General features: G+C 42.7%; 2 protein-coding genes across 2 annotated transcripts; both read right to left on the bottom strand.

Annotated features, from left to right (window-relative positions):
• Positions 1-2945: 2945 nt before the first annotated feature.
• LOC132475207 (P2Y purinoceptor 2-like) lies at positions 2946-8431 on the bottom strand. The gene is made up of 2 exons (XM_060076212.1): positions 8081-8431; positions 2946-5972 (listed from the first exon to the last, which is right to left on the bottom strand). Exons 1-2 carry the CDS (start codon positions 8429-8431, stop codon positions 5760-5762), a joined length of 564 nt encoding a protein of 187 aa, XP_059932195.1. The 3' UTR covers positions 2946-5759.
• A 656-nt stretch (positions 8432-9087) lies between these two features.
• On the bottom strand, positions 9088-9941 carry LOC132475206 (P2Y purinoceptor 4-like). The gene is made up of 2 exons (XM_060076211.1): positions 9579-9941; positions 9088-9232 (listed from the first exon to the last, which is right to left on the bottom strand). Exons 1-2 carry the CDS (start codon positions 9926-9928, stop codon positions 9088-9090), a joined length of 495 nt encoding a protein of 164 aa, XP_059932194.1. The 5' UTR covers positions 9929-9941.
• Between the last annotated feature and the right edge of the window lie 8499 nt (positions 9942-18440).

Below are 18440 nucleotides of genomic sequence, written 5' to 3'. Positions count from 1 at the left end.
CATAAACTGCTCCCTACTGGACAAGATCCGTTTCCAGGTGTTTGTGGAGCGCTCAAGAACTCCGTCCACCAATACCAACGGCGGGCTGACCTACACGGGTCGGTCCCATCCGAGCCCAACCTCGTTCAGCCTCCGGAGCGACGACCTCGACCTCCCGCCGGGAGGACCCACGCAGATGGTGTCCCTGCGGCCCCGCGTGGCACCGGCCCCGGGCCCGCGGGACGGCCGGGCCGCAGTGCGCCTGGCCACCTGGGACCTTCAGCGCTGCTCCAGTGAAAAGGCCAACAACCCTGGCGTCAAAGAGGTCGTGTGTATGCCCCTACTGGAGAACGAGTGAGTACAACTAACGTGAGGGTTTGCAGGCTCGAAAGCCTGCTCCATCCTTTCTCCGATCGGGGAAACTGTGAAATCGGAGATGGTCGGACAGGAGGTCGGAGTTGGAACAACCCCCACAGATACAAAACCTCATCTCGTCGATTAGAAAAACCCAAAAACCACAGGGGGGGGGAATACAAGACCCCTCACCGCGGTAACTCCTCACAACTTAGAGCTGAGGCATAGAGCATAGAGCTGAGGCAGCAACAGCGACCGCGTCTACCAATTCCTACGTAATATGACGCGTTTGACGTATCACATAAAAAAACAACGGTTTTTGAAGCCTTGCTCAAAATCGTCACTTTAAAACTGGATTTTTTGCCGATATACTTTTTTAAACTGATAAAATCCTGCATTTTAATTTCAAAGAGCAATTTTCAGAGAATGTTATGTATAAATATTTTTAAAAACATTAACTTCCAATACGCACTTTAACTTAATTATCAGCTCTCCCTGTGTATTTTAATGAAATTATATCATAATCTATGTGGGTTTTACCCCACTCTGTCCGTAGGCGGAGTCAAACGTTTTACATTCAGCCCACTCCTCGATCTGCGTGCTGCAGTCAGGTGCAATTGGAGTGATCTATAAGTAAATACAATGGAGCTCGCGAGATCAGGATGGTCTTTAATCAAAACCTCTGGTGAAAATTAAAGCCGATTTTTAATTCAAATTTTTTATTTTTTTTATTTAACATAATTGAGCATGAATTGCTATTTTTATACTACAATTCAGTTAGTTATATCTAATAATGCTGATATATCTGAACATGAAATCTAGGTCGAAATTCTCAAGAAGGGGTTTACAGGTTAAAAGCACTGTGCCTGACCATTAATCAGGTATTAGCCTACGGTCAGAACCTTCTTTAATAGGTCCATGGTTTGAACCACCCCTGAGCTGTCATCATAGCTATTATGTTGAGTTAAGAGGTTTTTTTAACCCCTGAACACCCTTGTGCTTGTTAAAATCAGAGTTTGAATAAAGAAAGGTCTAAATTACACAACTTACACATAGTGCCCAATGTTCGCCATTGTTGGGTTAAATTCTCAAGCCGTTTTCTTTGATTATGTTATGGACAAACCATATTCTGACCACTTCAAAACAATTAATATTATTTTGAATATAACAACAAACACTATACTGGAAAAGTAATGTTTGAATTTCCAAGAGGTGAATACTAAACAAAAATTCTGAGTTTGTTTTCAAAGTATAATATGGATATAATTCAATGTAATGAATTGAACAATTTCTATAGACAAAATTCAATCGTTTTTCAAATTTAAAATATTATGGCAGTGATTTGCGTCCATACCTGTGTTTTAGCACGGCTCTGGTCATAGAGCTTTTTCATAGAGAATGACGCTTTTTAGATTGGGTAAAATCTCAGTTGATCCAGTTTGTTTTATTGATTCCAACAAGCATTCTGTGTTCACAGCATATTTGTTCCATATAGCAGGTAAGAAAAAACTGAAATAAGAAACCTGCAAATAAAAAAAGATCACACTGATGTCGTCAACGCTGTTGAAGCATTCAAATTAGGGCTGTCAAGCGATTAAAACAATTAATTAAATTAATTACAGGCTCTGTGATTAATTAATCTAAATTACTCGCATGCATACATTTTTCAGAGAAAGTATTTCAAAATAATTTAATTCAAGTAAATTATGGCAGATGAGTGATGATTTAAATTTCAATGTCTCTTTTATTTAAAACATGTCTTTCATTAACATACGGTGCATTTTAAGATCAAATTAATAACATTTCCATCTCACTCGCTTGAACGCCTGTGCCGTGCTCCGATATCCATACTTCCATGAGTACACTTGGGCCCAATCCCATTTCTACCCCTTACCCCTCCCCCTTGTTTTGAAGGGGGAAGGGGTTAGGGGTAGAAATGGGATTGGGCCTTAAACAAAGTACACTATCCGCACTCACTAAGTGCGCTAATTTTCAGATGTCAGTGTTGTTCCAAATCGAATACTCCTTGGTGCACTAACCGGAAATTACGATCACAACTGCCGCCACGGCTCCTCGAGGACCAAGGTACGTTTTATTACTGTTTTCTGGGAATAATTGACATAAGCAGAAACCAAAAAAACCAGCCGTTTTTTCGTTTTTTCGTTTAGCCAAAAAACGAAAATCAAAATATCAGTTTGTTGATTTGTTTTGTGGTTCTTCTTAACAAAACGAATTTACCACTCAGTATCTGGTTTCCGCCGGTGGGCGGGTCCTCTTATTGGCTAGTGTGCTTCGTTGCCCTGTGCTCTTCAAAATAAAAGTTCTTCCGTTTGATAATGTCGACAAAAATATTACTGTATTATAGACACTAGCAGACACAGAGGGCCACACCACCCACAGTCAAGACTGACACGGCTTCAAATAACAATAATAGTATTCATAATCATTTGAAAATGAGAACTTCTAAAGTTATGATGACTTCAGTGCAGTTGATGTTTAGCCACAGTTAATACATGCAGAGTAGACCTGAGGGCTTTACTACGACATCATTGTCCGGCTTTGAGCTTTGCGCTCAGTGCGCATTCACATCAAAGGAGCTGCGATCGCGGGCTGCTGATTTCCTCACAGCCTGAGTGCTATGAGGAATACAAGTGATCACAACACATTTCTGACAGCTGAAAATTGCGCATCTGTTGACCTTTATCCATTTTACAGTAAACAAATATTTTTTTCTTGTTGAAAGATATTTTATATTGTTTTCATATTATTATTTACTGATGGTGTTTACAGAATGCGAGTGTGTGTTATATCGAAAGCGAGGCTGGGTGTGCCTATGAATATAGGCTACAGTGAATTTTTAAAGGTGCTGTACAAGCAAATCATATCGTCTACTCTGTACAGTGACAAAGAGTGTACAGTAACCTACTTCATTCAATATCGAATAGGCTACTGTAGCCTACACTATGTACAAATGGTTTGGCTCTTTGCTCATGGCAGTTGTGACAGTCATTTTAACACGTCAGCAGGCAAGCTTCACTCATTCCAGGATGCATTATGCGTTGTCCTATAGCCTACTTGGAACATGTTTTGAAATGGATCAATAGTAGCCTATATAAATGTGCTCATAACAGGCCAGCTGGAATACAAAGCGAACTCTTTGTATTCCAGCTGGTTTTTTTGTGATGTTTTGTGATGTTTTAATGTTGCGTTGGTAATGTGTTAGACAGCTTAGATGTTCTTAGATGTTTTGTTAACCTGATTCCTATCCCACTCTGTTTAAGTAAAAGGGTGCTACTGCTGCAAAATCTCTTTGCTTTTGTTTTTTTCTTTTCTTTAATGTGTTTGGAAATGACTTTTAATTATGTTAACTAGATCTCATAAATGGCCTAAACACATCAAATTTGTATGTACCCTATACCGTTTGACTATAAGACCTCTATAAGAATCTTCTCTGTGCAACTATTCATGTAGTCAGTCAATGATCAAACTGTATGGTCCTCCAGCAGTGCCATGGTGCAGCATTACGCACAGGGCTCACCGCTGTATTTATAGGGTTACGGTAATAAGACTGACCAAGAACACCTTGGATAATCAGTTTGTAATCACCCACGTAAAATGTTCTCATAACCCCTTTTTAATGCCTGATTTGTCATGAAAAGCATCAAGAGGAACGGACAATAATATTAACGATTGTGATGAGTATGTGGCTTGGTTTTCCACACTTTTAATTGACATTTGATTTGATTAGTGTTTACAGTGTCACATAAAAAAATTATGTTATTGACACATGTTGGACAGATGTTTTATTCCATGGAGTCGTGCCGTCAGTGGACAGTATGGAGTGACGGGATTAAATATAGAGATTCTAAGGAGATGTTTCTGGAGTTATAACTGAGAAATAACGCAGTTGACTTAGGGTGCACTCACACTAGGCCATCTGGCAGTGGCCGTGGCCGTGGCCGTTTTCACACCTAACCGTTCTCAAATCTGCCAGTGTGAGTGTGGCCAGTCTGGCCAGGCCAGGCCAACTTGGCCACTTGGGAGAGGTGTGCTGCTACGGTCCGGGCCGCCAAGGTACAGATGTAAATGAGCCGACACACGCACACGCACGGCTACGCAACCTGAGCTGGATGACGTATAGTCCATGCGACGACCATGGACATAATAAAGGCGACAAGCCTTCTTTCCCATTAAATGGTAAACATGGAGTCAAGCGGTTCAACTGTTGGTTCACGTTGGTCCCATAGAGAAGTCGAGTGTCTGTTAGCCATTTGGGCAGACGATAAGCAACAGACTCAGCAAAGTGCGAACTGTGTTCTCTGTGTTGTTGTCCATTGTTGTTAAAACTCTGACTGGCGGCAGACTTTATTATGGTCCTTGCAGCGGACGCTTGGTGATGTTGTGTTACGACGTGATGACGTATGTACAAGAGCCTACCGTGGCCAGGCCACAGTTGCGACGGCCAACGGCCACGGCCAGATGGCTGAGTGTGAGTGCAGGCCAGAGAACAATGGGGCCAGTTGAGCACGGTTAGGTGTGAAAACGGCCAACGGCCACGGCCAGATGGCCTAGTGTGAGTGCACCCTTAAACTATTCTGATTACATAGATTTAACGCATGATACAGGTTGAAAAAAATGTGCTTAAGGCTGCGCACATTCTCCCGTCAAGTTTTTTTATAGATCACAACCTTGGCGTGGAAAGTCACGTACGCCACTTTCAGACCCATTTTGTGCGTACGCAACGGTTATAAATGAGACCCCAGAGCCAGACAATGATGTCGTAGTAAAGCCCTCAGGTCTACTCTGCATGTATTAACTGTGGCTAAACATCGACTGCACTGAAGTCATCATAACTTCATAAGTTCTCATTTTCAAATGATTATGAATACAATTATTGTTATTTGAAGCCGTGTCAGTCTTGACTGTGGGTGGTGTGTTCCTCTGTGACTGCTAGTGTCTATAATACTGTAATATTTTTGTCGACATTATCAAACGGAAGAACTTTTATTTTGAAGAGCACAGGGCAGCGAAGCACACTAGCCAATAAGAGGACCCGCCCACCGACGGAAACCAGATATTGAGTGGTAAATTCGTTTTGTTAAGTAAGAACGAAAAAACGTATAAACAAATTTAAATTTTGATTTTCGTTTTTTTTTTTTTGACAAAACGAAAAAACTGCTTGTTTTCTGGTTTCTGCTTGTGTCAATTATTCCCAGAAAACAGAGCAATAAAACGTACCTTGCTCCTCCCCCGCAATAAACATCCGAGTTGTTTAAACTTGAATTTTCCGTTCAAGGGGCCGAGCAGCGTCTTCTCGTCTGCCTCCATTTTGTTTCAACGCAAATGACGCACCGGGTCAAAGGGCACTGTAGAAGCGCGATTAATCTGCGTTAATTTTCTGAACCCGTTATTTTTTGTAGGATTAATTAATCGAAATTAAAGCGTTGATTGGACAGCCCTAATTCAAATCGTTCTGTAAGCCCTTTGCTGTTTTTTTTCTGTTTCTTCCTCTGCATGGTTTTACAAAAGTCTTGGCCAGCCATGAAGTATAGGATGGGGTCCATTACGCTGTTGGCAGTGAGCATCAAACAGGTCACCTGGTAGGCTATGTAGGACGCATCCAGCTGTTCACAGGTCATCTGATCAGGAGACACAGAAGGAAGATCCAAACAAAATGTTCTTGAACCATTTCATATGAATGAGAAGATCTTGCATTGCTCTCAGGACATTGAGAGATAGTGGCAGGTGTTGTCAATCAACAATCACCTGCCATCCTGGGAAAACACACCATTTAATGCTGAGTTCCAGGGACACTTTTCAACCCGTAAGTTACGACTTAGGCCCCGTTTTCACAAAGGGAAAACGCAGATATTTCCACGCGGTTTGGCCTCTCATTTACACGTAAACGCCGTTTTTGTCACAGAAAACGATCATTTCTAAAAACTCCGGCCAAAGTGTAGATATCTGAAAACGCTGGTTATGTGTTGTCGTGTCAACGGGGAAAAACAGGTTTTTAGGTTCTGAAGCGTCACATTATGCGTCAGGAAATGCTTAACGTCATATGTTTACAGTTTTTTTGTTACAGGAAGACGCTCGTGTTATTCGTTGTTGTTGATTCTGAGGAGTCTGATTGGCTTGCATGGCTTTATCCTTCTCCCTACTAGAGTTTAGATTCTCTGCCCGAGCCCGACCCGATCCGACCCGCGGGCCGGGTCGGGCCAATATTTCCCATCACTATCCTCGGGCCGGGCCTTTGATCGACGAAATATTATAGGCCTTTATTACACGGGTCTTCTCAATGCCGTGGAACGCTCCTTTCACTTGCATGGGTAGTAGTCCGGTGACTTGTCAACCCCAGCGTCTTCCGTTGCTAAGCGACGTCACCGTCTTTGCAGACAAATGATTTCTCTGCTGATCAACACTAAGAATGCTGGTAACGAATAAATTGTAAAAAGACACACCATGTCAAGTTATTTTTTCGTTTTGGCAAGTAGCCGTGTAATAAGCGGGATAATGTATAGATCGTCGCCGGTCATTGTCGAAAATAAGCCCCTTCAGGGCGAGGCGGACACCTCTGCTGCGCATCGGTCGGTGTACTGTTCGCCCTGTCGGGGCTTATTTTCCCGATAATGACCGGCGTTCTATACATTATCCCTTGCATATATATTTAGCAGAGTAGGCCTAGTAACAAATGTGTACAAAGTTACATATGTATTAAAAAAAAATCGGGTTGAAATCGAGCTCGGGCTCATAATTACGGTTAATGTGTCGGGTCGGGTCGGGCCGGCAGAAAGTGCACGGGCTCAGGCCGGGTCGGGCTTGATTTTCTGGGCCCGATTCCCCGATATAAGCTCTACTACACTGCCGCCCATTGGTTTGGCATAGTTATAATGGCGCTTGACGGCGTATTTATGCGTTTTGATGTAAACGACAACTTTTTTGAAAACGATGCTGTGTGCACAATGTTATTTTTGAGAACGGAGGGGGGGAAATATTCGTTTCTATAAATACCCTTCTATGTATAAACGTGGCCTTAAAGCCACGACTTTGTAGTGTTTCAGCCAGGTCACGACAACAAACCCTTCTGCGGCTCTGTGAGCTATACTACGAACCTCGATTAGCGGGATGGCTAGGTATGTTGCGCTCAAAGCCTAGGTATGCTGTGACACAGAAGTGGCTCTGTTATAGCATCGCTATATCACCATGTGTCTAACGCTGCCAACCTAACCTGGGGGGTATTCCATCAACAAAGCTAAAGGCCGGTATTGCCAACATCTAGCATCTCTAGTGTGAAACTAAAATTTTACGAAGATTGAATCAAACAAGCGCTCTGTCATCCATGCCTTCTTGTGATATTGATTTCAATCAGATTATCGCCAACAGTGAGAATCACTTAGGCCGGACTTGGCCAATGGGAATATTTTAGGTCACTTGAATTCCAATTCACATGTGAAAAAAAAGAGGCTCAACTTATGTTGATGTTGAAATTAACTGCCCCCAGTAGACTTTCTTAAATGTGAAGTTGGCATTTTCTTTTCTTATGGTGTATTTTATGTGCTTACTTTATGTGGTATCCAATATCCATTATTATCAATTGTATTTTCTTCTCTTCTATTCTGCTTTATCGCGTCTTTCATGCGTCTTCACGTAGTGTCTGTAAACTTCGTCGAAAAACGACATAATGTAGATTTAAACTGACAGATCCTGTGTGTCATATATCTGATTGAAGGATAAGTGCAGCACTGACCTGCTCTCGGTGGTTAACATATAGGGATATGACGGAGAAGTACAGGCTCTTGGAGATGTGGAAGGGCAGGAAGCAGAACATGAACGTCATCAGCACGATGATGATCATCTTCAACGCCTTCTGCTTGGTGCGGTGGGCCGCCCGGAGTCCCTGCTGGCCCTCCCCTGATTCCCAGCTGGGCTCCAGCAACTTGCGCAACATCAGGCTGTAGCACACCATCACCAGCATGAAGGGCAGGACGAACATCACCACAGAGATCACGGAGCTGTAGACCAGGAAGTCATCCAGGAGCCCCCCGTCTTCTATGCAAAGAATGTCCTTGCCGTACTTCCTGGTAAACAATAGATACATTGTGGTTGGATGCAAGTGTAGCTTTCTTGGGCGTCCAAAACTACTGAGAGTTGGGTGAGATGTGCAGTGGCTATAGTAGAGGGAAGACTACTCCCCGACCAAACTGTACTGGGTTCGATCTCCAATGTTATTTTACCTATGGCATCCTTGAAAGTGATGCTTAACCCTTGCTGCCGAGATATCTGTAAATTGGATAAATTGGCAAGATTCAGACGAGTTGTTTAATTCCAAATTCACATTTCCGTGTCCAGAAGGGGAGTTGGCAGGTTAGCATTTGCTTTCCTTTAGCCACTTCTAATGACAATGTTACAGCCTAGCTCCTGCTCATGTGAGGGGAATGCATTTTATTATTTTCCATAGAGTTCCAATGTGTTCCATAATGCTAACCAGGCGAACACACTAGGCCCACGGTATTAAAAAACTCGTCTGAATCTGGGTAAGACACTGACAGGCATCTGCCAATCTACAGATATCTCTGTGTATCCCTTTAATCATTTATAACAAGGACACTGGAGGTCACTCTGGTTCGAATATTCTTGTCTGCTAATCAACCTTATAGTCAAATTTTAACATAACACTCCCTTATGCCGGGCATTGCCTTCCAGTTTGTGTGTGTGTGTGTGGGGGTGGGGGGGGGGGTTGTGTGTGTTGCTTCCTCACTCGGTCCCGGAGAAGTAGAGAATGGGTGCCTGACTAGAGAGCACACAGGCCCACACGCCCACGGACACCAGCTTTGCGCGTCGACTGCTGTTCCAGCTGAGGGAACGGACCGGGTAGCAGATGCCCATGAAGCGATGCAGACTGATGACGGACAGGAAAAGAATGGAGCCTGTAGGCACAGGTGGGGTGTTTACACTGCAGTAGCATGCATCCAACCTTTTTTAACACATGATGGGATATGATTACATTCTATGCTCGAGTTGAATGTGGTAATGTGTCATGTGTTGTATTTTGAGGCCACGATATTACTTAGTCAACCCCTCTAGTTTTATGAGCACATCTCTGACTTGCACTTACCTTTCAAAACAGTTCTTCTGTGTTGAATTTAACACACACTTTGTATGGATGTTAGCTACTATATCAGTTCTTGAGATGTAGTTATGTAGCCATCACAACAAAAATACTTAAAAGCCCTAATACTGTTCACTACACGTACTGCTTACCATAGTGATTGGTGTTTACGACAAAGAAGGTGATTTTGCAGAGTGGCTCGCCAAAGGGCCAGTCTTTGACCTGATGGTAGATCGCCATGGGCAGCATTAAGACAAACAGGGTGTCGCACACGGTCAGGTTGAGCATGTAGATGGTGAACGGGGTCCAGTGCTTTGTGCGGAACTTGATGAAGAATAGCACGAAGGCGTTCAGCGAGAGGCCGAATAAGAAGAGCAAAGAGAAGCTGATGGGCAGCAGGTATTTGAGGACCATATTGTAGTCTCCTTCAGGACATGAGTTGCTACTGTTCTGGGTCGACCCCTCGGACTTGTTGCTAAAATGCATCCTGGTTGCTGGGGACCCCTGTAGTGAGAAAAGTGATAATCTTGTTTTATTTGAGTGTGTTTTAGAAATGTTCATTATGTTATATTTGTCTCTCATTTTGCCCAGACTACTGTAATGAACTAATGCCCTTCAATATGACTACTTTAATGCCTTTGTATATGAAATGTTTGTTTTCCTGGGTAAAGGGACATTAGCACCCCCTATCGCCTATTGACAATTAATGCCGGAGGACGATCCTCCCTCAGCCTCCATTGACTCCCAATCATTTCCATGGGTGAGTCGGGTGAATAGCATGGGGTTGAATGGGAGAGAGGAGGAAATTCCTCCTCTGATTGGGTGTGACTAGTGCTGGATTCGATGATTATTTTCCTTGATTCAGTTTGTGTCAGTCAGTTCGCCAAGAACAGTCGTTCAGAATCGTTTCGTTAGTTCGTTCAGTCGAGTTTCCGGTAGCGGTGAATCGAAACATGGAAAGCACGGTTCTCAGCTGTCCTCCCTCGTTCTCATTTTCAAACGATCGTGGAAGTCAGTCATCAATCAACATTACAACTTTAACCAAATGCAGCGGGATGGGGGGGATGTAGTTGATTATTGGATGTTTAACATATCAGCAAGATAATAGACTTGATTTAGCAATGATGGCGGGGGTCCCGGTTGGAGAACGAACCATGAAAGAACGAGACAGATTGACGAGACATTCAAATATTTGATAAATCTGGCATGACACAGAAAGTACATAGACAGCATGCATTTACCATTTCACTGATATTGAATCGTATTATCATACGCTCGATCACTAAGCCTCCCCCTCCCCCTTCACCACTCAGTCAGTGAACGAACAGCGAGTCAGCGACTAGTGGGTCTGGAAGAAGTCGAGTCTGAGAACGAACGAGACGAACGAGAGAGAAGGATCAGTTTGGTTCGTTCTTGTTAAAGATTCGTTCATCCAAACTGATTCGTCTCAAACGACCCATCAATAGGTGTGAGTGTGACTAAGCCGCATTTCTACCAGAGGGTGCGGGTTGGTTCGGTGCGGCTTGGTTGAGTAGTCAAGGTGCGGTTCAGCGCAGCTCAGTTATGGCTCGCGTTTCAAGGTCCAACCGTACCCTTACGCCTCGTGCCCACTGCACCGTCAGTCAAAGGACTCAGAAGGCCTGGCTGACGGATGGGGGATGTTTCCAGGGTCGTCAGAGCCCCAGTAGTGTCACAGTGCTTAAATTTGCATACGTGTTCTGATTGGATGACGGATCCGTCGCTGCCGGAAAAGTAGAATTTTTTCTTTTTCTTTTTGACGGAGCCTTCATCGCACAGATCCACAATGCATTGCAAGTCCGTCCCCATTCAAAGTCAATGGGGATCAGTCAACGGACGAAGGCAGTGGGCACGAGGCGTTATGGTGTGGGGGGGAGTTTAAGCCGGATGGCGATAGCCGCGGCAGCTACGTTAGCATTGTGACCTCCATAGCACCCCGACACAGTGTAGCCTGCTGGAAAAAGAAGAACGCGCACAATGAACACAGATCCACAATGTAGGACGTCCAAGAAGGACGGCAAACTTTTGCGCAACATTTTCTTCAATAAACGAAGCTTTCGCCGTTGCCAGAAATACCTCGCGGATAATGTGTTTGTTTGTTATTATCCCCGTCGCACGGAAGCGGAGGCGTGGAGACAGAGAGAGTCAGAGAGAGAGGGAAAGAGAGAGACAAAGAGAGGTGGGTCTACAGCCCTTAAGGGGGTGATGGAGAAAGCTGCCTCCCCAATTCCGGACGCAAAAGTGGTCAGCTCTAGCCTGGTCCTACCAGACCATCTTACTTCATTTCATTTGTACAGAAGGTCTGGAACTGCCCAATTGACAAACGTTCACTCACTTGGAGGCGGGTGTCTGTTGAAGTTTTAAAATGATTGGATCTGTCCAGTGCCACTCTGGATCTGCCATAACCAATCGCATCGCATTTTGTCATGATGTATGTCATGCGACGGGACCGGCTCCTTCACCATTAACGGAAAATCAAACTTTTCCCGAACCCGGTGGGGAGAAGCGCCACAACATCATGGCCACCAACAAAACTCAGCAAAGCTTGTTCTTGCTCCGGCTTTAAATTATCAATTTTCGGCAGCGATCCCACAACAGACCGAATAGCTTCACTCGTATCCTTCTCCATTGTCTTCCTCTGACTACAACTGAAACTGGCGCGTGACCTCTACGTCATCGTTCTCAGCCACTCCCTCCCTCGCTGATTGGACAGCCAAAAATCTGGCTTCCAAGGAACCCATGCATATGAAGCACTAGTACTGAAGTGAAATGAAAATTGAGCGGAAGTAGGTAGGTGGTCGGTGCCAGGCTAGGTCAACTCCACCCTGCTGCCCAGATGAGACTTCCACCCTGTCGTCATCCAAAGGTGGAACGCCTCAATATCCACCGCAGATAAGTTAGCTTGAAATTAGACATTCGCCAGAAATTCAAATTCACTTCAGCTTATATGTCAACATTAGACTGGTATTGACTCAATACACTTATAATTGAAACTGTAACTGATATATTATATATAACTTATATAAGAAAAAAGGAAATGCATGAAAAAGGTATATTAGTTTAGTGTGTTGCCCTGGTGTGTTGTGGTCGCCTATGTGATACTGTGAGACAAATCTAATACTGGAGGAAAGAATTTAAGTGCAATGTAAGTTTAGTTTAGTATTTTTGTAAGGAATAAGAAATTCAGAAAACATGTTCAGAAAATCTACGGTATTTAACAGATGCATGTTTAGAACATGTGTTGAAGAATATTTTAATTGCAATCATGGAGAAGTTGGCAATGAAAGTATGATCTGTCAAATAGTGTTTTATCTTATCTTATAACTTGCAAGTATAGGAAGCATGACAAAGTAGATAGCCTAGACAGGCTGTGGGAAAAAAGATGAATGTTGCAATAGTGTGGGGGAGCTCCCCTCCCCCACACTATTGCGCCAATCATCTTTTTTATTTATTGAAACATTCATCTTAGACTTAAATAATCGATTTTTTCATGCTCTTCCTGTTAAAACACATTTCTGACACCTTTCAAAGTTGTAATTATGAGTGTATTTAGTCAATACCAGTCCAATGTGGACATATAGGCTGAATTGAAATGTTCACATTCTTTCATGGGTCCCCAGGACCGGCCAGATCTTATCTTATTAGACTTTGATTAAACTATTAGCCCTTTTTTTTATGCATTTCCTGTTTTCACAAATGTCTGAAACCTTTCACAGTTGTAATTAGAAGCGTAATTAGTCAATACCAGTCTGATGTTGAAATATAAGCTGAATTAAATTAGATTTTCTGGGGAATGTCTAATTTCGAGCTAACTTATCTGCGTTGAGGATGAGAGGCTCATCCTGAGCGCCACTTCAGGGTTAATGTATTTAATGCCAGCCTGGACATTATTATAAATCAGCTACTGCAGAGGTTCGTTGCTCTGCGTGAAACCAGTGAACTTTTCCAGGCTATCCAACCCTCAGAAACGTTAAGCGCGACTGATGATGCCCTGTATGAGCATGCACAGCGCCTTGCTGACCACTACAACAGGGCCATATAAGCCCATGTTTCCCGAGCCAACTCCTTGCCTTCAGAGAGTCTAAGGACTGAATTTGCACAACGACAACGATTATCCAAATGTTATAACAAGAAAGAGCAAGGTACGTTTTATTACTCTGTTTTCTGGGAATAATTGACGCAAGCAGAAACCAGAAAACAAGCCGTTTTTTCGTTTTGCCACAAAACGAAAATCAAGATTTCAGTTTGTTTATTCGTTTTTTGGTTCTTACTGAGCGAAACGAATTTACCACTTAATATCTGGTTTCCGCCGGTGGGCGGGTCCTCTTATTGGCTAGCGTGCTTCATTGCCCTGTGCTCTTCATAATAAAAGTTCTTCCGTTTGATAATGTCGACAAGAATATTACTGTATTATAGACACTAGCAGACACAGAGGACCACACCACCCACAGTCAAGACTGACACGGCTTCAAATAACAATAATAGTATTCATAATCATTTGAAAATGAGAACTTCTGAAGTTATGATGACTTCAGTGCAGTTGATGTTTAGCCACAGTTAATACATGCAGAGCAGACCTGCGATCGCTGGCTGCTGATTTCCTCACAGCCTGAGAGCTATGAGGAATACAAGTGATCACAACACATTTCTGACAGCTGAAAATTGCGCATTTGTTGACCTTTATCCATTTAAAGTAAACAAATAATTTTTTCTTGAAAGATATTTTATATTGTTTTCATATTATTATTTACTGATGGTGTTTACAGAATGCGAGTGCGTGTTATATTGAAAGCGAGGCTGGGTGTGCCTATGAATATAGGCTACAGTGAGTTTTTTAAGGTGCTGTACAAGCAAATCATATTGTCTACTCTGTACAGTGACAGGGAGTGTAAAGTAACCTACTTCATTCAATATCGAATAGGCTACTGTAGCCTACACTATGTACAAATGGTTTTGCTCATGGCAGTTGTGACAGTCATTTGAACGTGTCAGCAGGCAAGCCTCACTCATTCCAGGATGCATAATGCGTTGTCCTATAGCCTAATGGAACATGTTTAGGAATGGATCTATAGTAGCGTATAGAAATTTGCTCATAACAGGCCAGCTGGAATACAAAGCAAACTCTTTGCATTCCAGCTGTTTTTTTTGTGATGTTTTATGATGTTTCAATGTTGCGTTGGTAATGTGTTAGACAGCTTAGATGTTCTTAGATGTTTTGTTAACCTGATTCCTATCCCACTCTGTTTAGGTAAAAGTGTGCTACTGCTGCAAAATCTCTTTGCTTTTGTTTTTTTCTTTTCTTTAATGTGTTTGGAAATGACTTTTAATGATGTTAACTAGATCTCATAACTGGCCTAAACACACATTTGTATATACCCTATACCGTTTGACTATAAGACCTCTATAAGAATCTCTATTCATGTCAGTCAATGATCAAACTAGTAGCATGATTATGAATTACAGTCCAAGCGGGTTAGGCAAGGCAAGGCAATTTTATTTTTATAGCCCGTTTTTACAAACAGTTTGTCTCAAAGGGCTTTACATAGCATGAGCATCATAACAACATCCTCTTCCCTTAAACCCTCACATCGACTGAGTAAAAACTCCCAGGAAAACCAAGGGGAAAAATTGCAGTTGGTTCAGACTGGGGGTGGAGCTGTGGAGAATATATGGAAACACAGAGAGACTGCGAGACGCCAAGGCCAAACTACAAGGTGCGAAAGGTGAGGGGGGGGGGGGGGGGGGGGTCTGCCTCTCTGACCCATGGTTAGAGAGGCAGAGAGAGCTGGTTCCACAGTAAAGGAGCCCAGTAACTGAATGCTCTACTTCCCAGTCTGTTTTTAGAGATACTGGGAGTCACTAACAGACCTGCAATCTGGGAGCCAATAAAAATCTTTGATAAGTCATAATAAAAATAATGACTCATTATTGTGCATTTAAAGATGTATATTATTACATTGCAGCATTATTTGGGGATGACAATACAAGACTTCCATGAATGTGCATTTGAAGGAGAGCTTGCTTTGTATTCCAGCTGGCAAATTTCTATAGGCTACTATAGATCCATTTCAAAACACGTTCCAAGTAGGCTATATGACAAAGCATAATACATCCTGGAATGAGTGAAGCTTGCCTGCTGACATGTTAAAATGACTGCCACAACTGCCATGAGCAAAGAGCAAAACCATTTGTACATAGTGTAGGCTACAGTAGCCTATTCAATATTGAATGAAGTAGGTTACTGTACAGTCTTTGTCACTGTACAGAGTAGTCAATATGATTTGCTTGTACAGCACCTTAAAAAACTCACTGTAGCCTATATTCATAGGCACACCCAGCCTCGCTTTCAATATAACACACACTCGCATTCTGTAATCACTGTCAGTAAATAATAATATGAAAACAATATAAAATATCTTCCAGCAAGAAAAAAGTATCTGTTTACTGTAAATGGATAAAGGTCAACAGATGCGCAATGCAGGGCTCTCCATTTTTTAACTGAGTTCAGAGTTAGATTTTGTCAGCGGGGGGGGGGGGGATATATTAATATGTGACTGCATACAAATTTGTCCACAGACATGGTGACGAATGTATGATAGTAGGCATTATTGGCCCTTAACACTAATATTCAGAAACAACACTGCCTCAAAAGGATATTGGCCTAAGCAACACCAGTAGAGGCATATACTTTTCCCTGAACTTTTAAACGTTGCAAACATGCAAAACATACATTATATTTATGTGGCATTCAGTCCAAAGCTTAAAAATATATCTGTGGCATTCAGTAGGCCAATGCTGTGGTAAAGTGTGCAAAGTATGAGTATGAATATTTGATGGAGTATGAGTAAGTGTTTCCTTCTGTTACATAGATAGAACTTTATCAATCCCCTGCAGGAGAATGGAGAAATGTGTTAATGTTTGTCCCTATAAAACAATAATGGTAAAAAAATAATACAAAACATGACGGTAACTCTAAAGTCAAACCGTCCAATCTGAAGGCTTTATTTAACCACTCCCCCTACTCACTTCCACCAATGCAAAGCGAACAGAACTGAGTAGGGGAGGGCGTAGCCCAACTAGTTTGTGACAGACCCAGAGGAACGCAACGCAAATTAAATGTGAACATGTATTGAGGCTTTAATAAAATCCCGGACGATTTTGAAATTTCACCCGGACGCATTTGATTCCTACCCTTCCACTGTTAAATAGCGGCGCAAGTTGTGTGGCGTGTGAATGGGTTGAATTGCGTGCGTCTCACGGAGAGCCCTGCGCAATGTTCAGCTGTCAGAAATGTGTTGTAATCACTTGTATTCCTCACAGCAGCCCGCGATCGCAGCTCCTTTGATGTGAACGCGCACAGAGCGCATAGTTCAGAGCCGGACAATGATGTCGTAGTAAAGCCCTCAGGTCTACTCTGCATGTATTAACTGTGGCTAAACATCAACTGCACTGAAGTCATCATAACTTCAGAAGTTCTCATTTTCAAATGATTATGAATACTATTATTGTTATTTGAAGCCGTGTCAGTCTTGACTGTGGGTGGTGTGGTCCTCTGTGTCTGCTAGTGTCTATAATACAGTAATATTTTTGTCGACATTATCAAACGGAAGAACTTTTATTATGAAGAACACAGGGCAATGAAGCACGCTAGCCAATAAGAGGACACCAGATATTGAGTGGTAAATTCGTTTCGCTCAGTAAGAACCAAAAAACGAATAAACGAACTGAAATTTAGATTTTCGTTTTCTTGTTAAAACGAAAAAACGGCTTGTTTTCTGGTTTCTGCTTGCGTCAATTATTCCCAGAAAACAGAGTAATAAAACGTACCTTGCTCAAGAAACCGAAAGTGATCCCAATTTCCATTTCATGACAGCCACTTTAAATTAGAAAAAAATAGGCGTTAATTAAAACTCACCAAACAAATATAGAACGAATTTAGAAACTGCAGCAAATGTGAATTGGAAGTCAATCCAAAGAGCAGGTTGTTAGCAAAGAGCAGGTCAAATACGAAATACCAATAACCGTGTGGCCGAAAAACGTGCGTATCTCTCGGAGGTGTCTCAAAGACTGAAGTCTCAAACTTCGCCAAGAGAGGGAGCTGTGACACGTGACGCACAGTTGGAGATGTAGAGGCTCCCAGAGTACTGAGAGTAGACGCCCCCCCCCCTCCCACACACACGCAGCAGGAGCGCACAGAAAAAAGGAACATTTCGCATCACCATCCGAGGATTATGCTCGATGTAATAAAATATATATTACGTCTTGTACTCACTGCAGTCACGAAATAGTGGGTAAGGAAAAGCAATGGCCATATAGAGCTAAAGAAAATATGCAGGCCTACCTTTATGCATCCATGTCAAGACAGTATTCTAGTTCTGCCATAGATTTAAGGATGTGTGTTAAGGTCAAGAATTTACGAACATTTTGGTGGATCCTATCCCTGGTTGAACAACCAAATATTTTAACTGAATGTAGTAATAAATGCACGATACATTGCTGTAGGCTGCGTGAGTGTGGATGTTTGTTCTGGTGTGGGAGTGCGTGGTGGTGTGTTTGTGCACGACGTGTAGGCATGTGTGTGTTCATGTTCGTGTGTATGCGCGAGTGTCTGTGTGCTTGCGTTTATGTGTGTGGGGGCGGGTGTGAGTGTATGGATGTGCACCCTATATGGGAGCTGAATCTCTGGATCAATACATTCTTGCTAGTCTGCCTTGCCTTGCCTAGTGCTGTCAGTTTAACGCGTTATTAACGGCGTAAACGCAAACCAATTTTAACCGCAATATTTATTTATCGCGCGATTAACGCTCTTTTGGCTTGGCAAACGTTGTCGTTTTTTCACCTGCTGTCTGGCAACAACTATTCACGTTAGAAAAACTACAATACTGGATCTAGCTACACCGGAAACAAAACAACAAGCACGCCGCCGTAGCCTACTTGTTTGGGCAAGCAAGGATACAGAGCGGGTGAAGAAAAAGTGTAT

The sequence above is a fragment of the Gadus macrocephalus genome, chromosome 16, assembly GCF_031168955.1.
Source record: "Gadus macrocephalus chromosome 16, ASM3116895v1".
Classification (NCBI taxonomy): Eukaryota; Metazoa; Chordata; class Actinopteri; order Gadiformes; family Gadidae; genus Gadus; species Gadus macrocephalus.
Note: the sequence above shows the minus strand (reverse complement) of the source record. Positions and strands in the feature narration are given on the sequence as shown.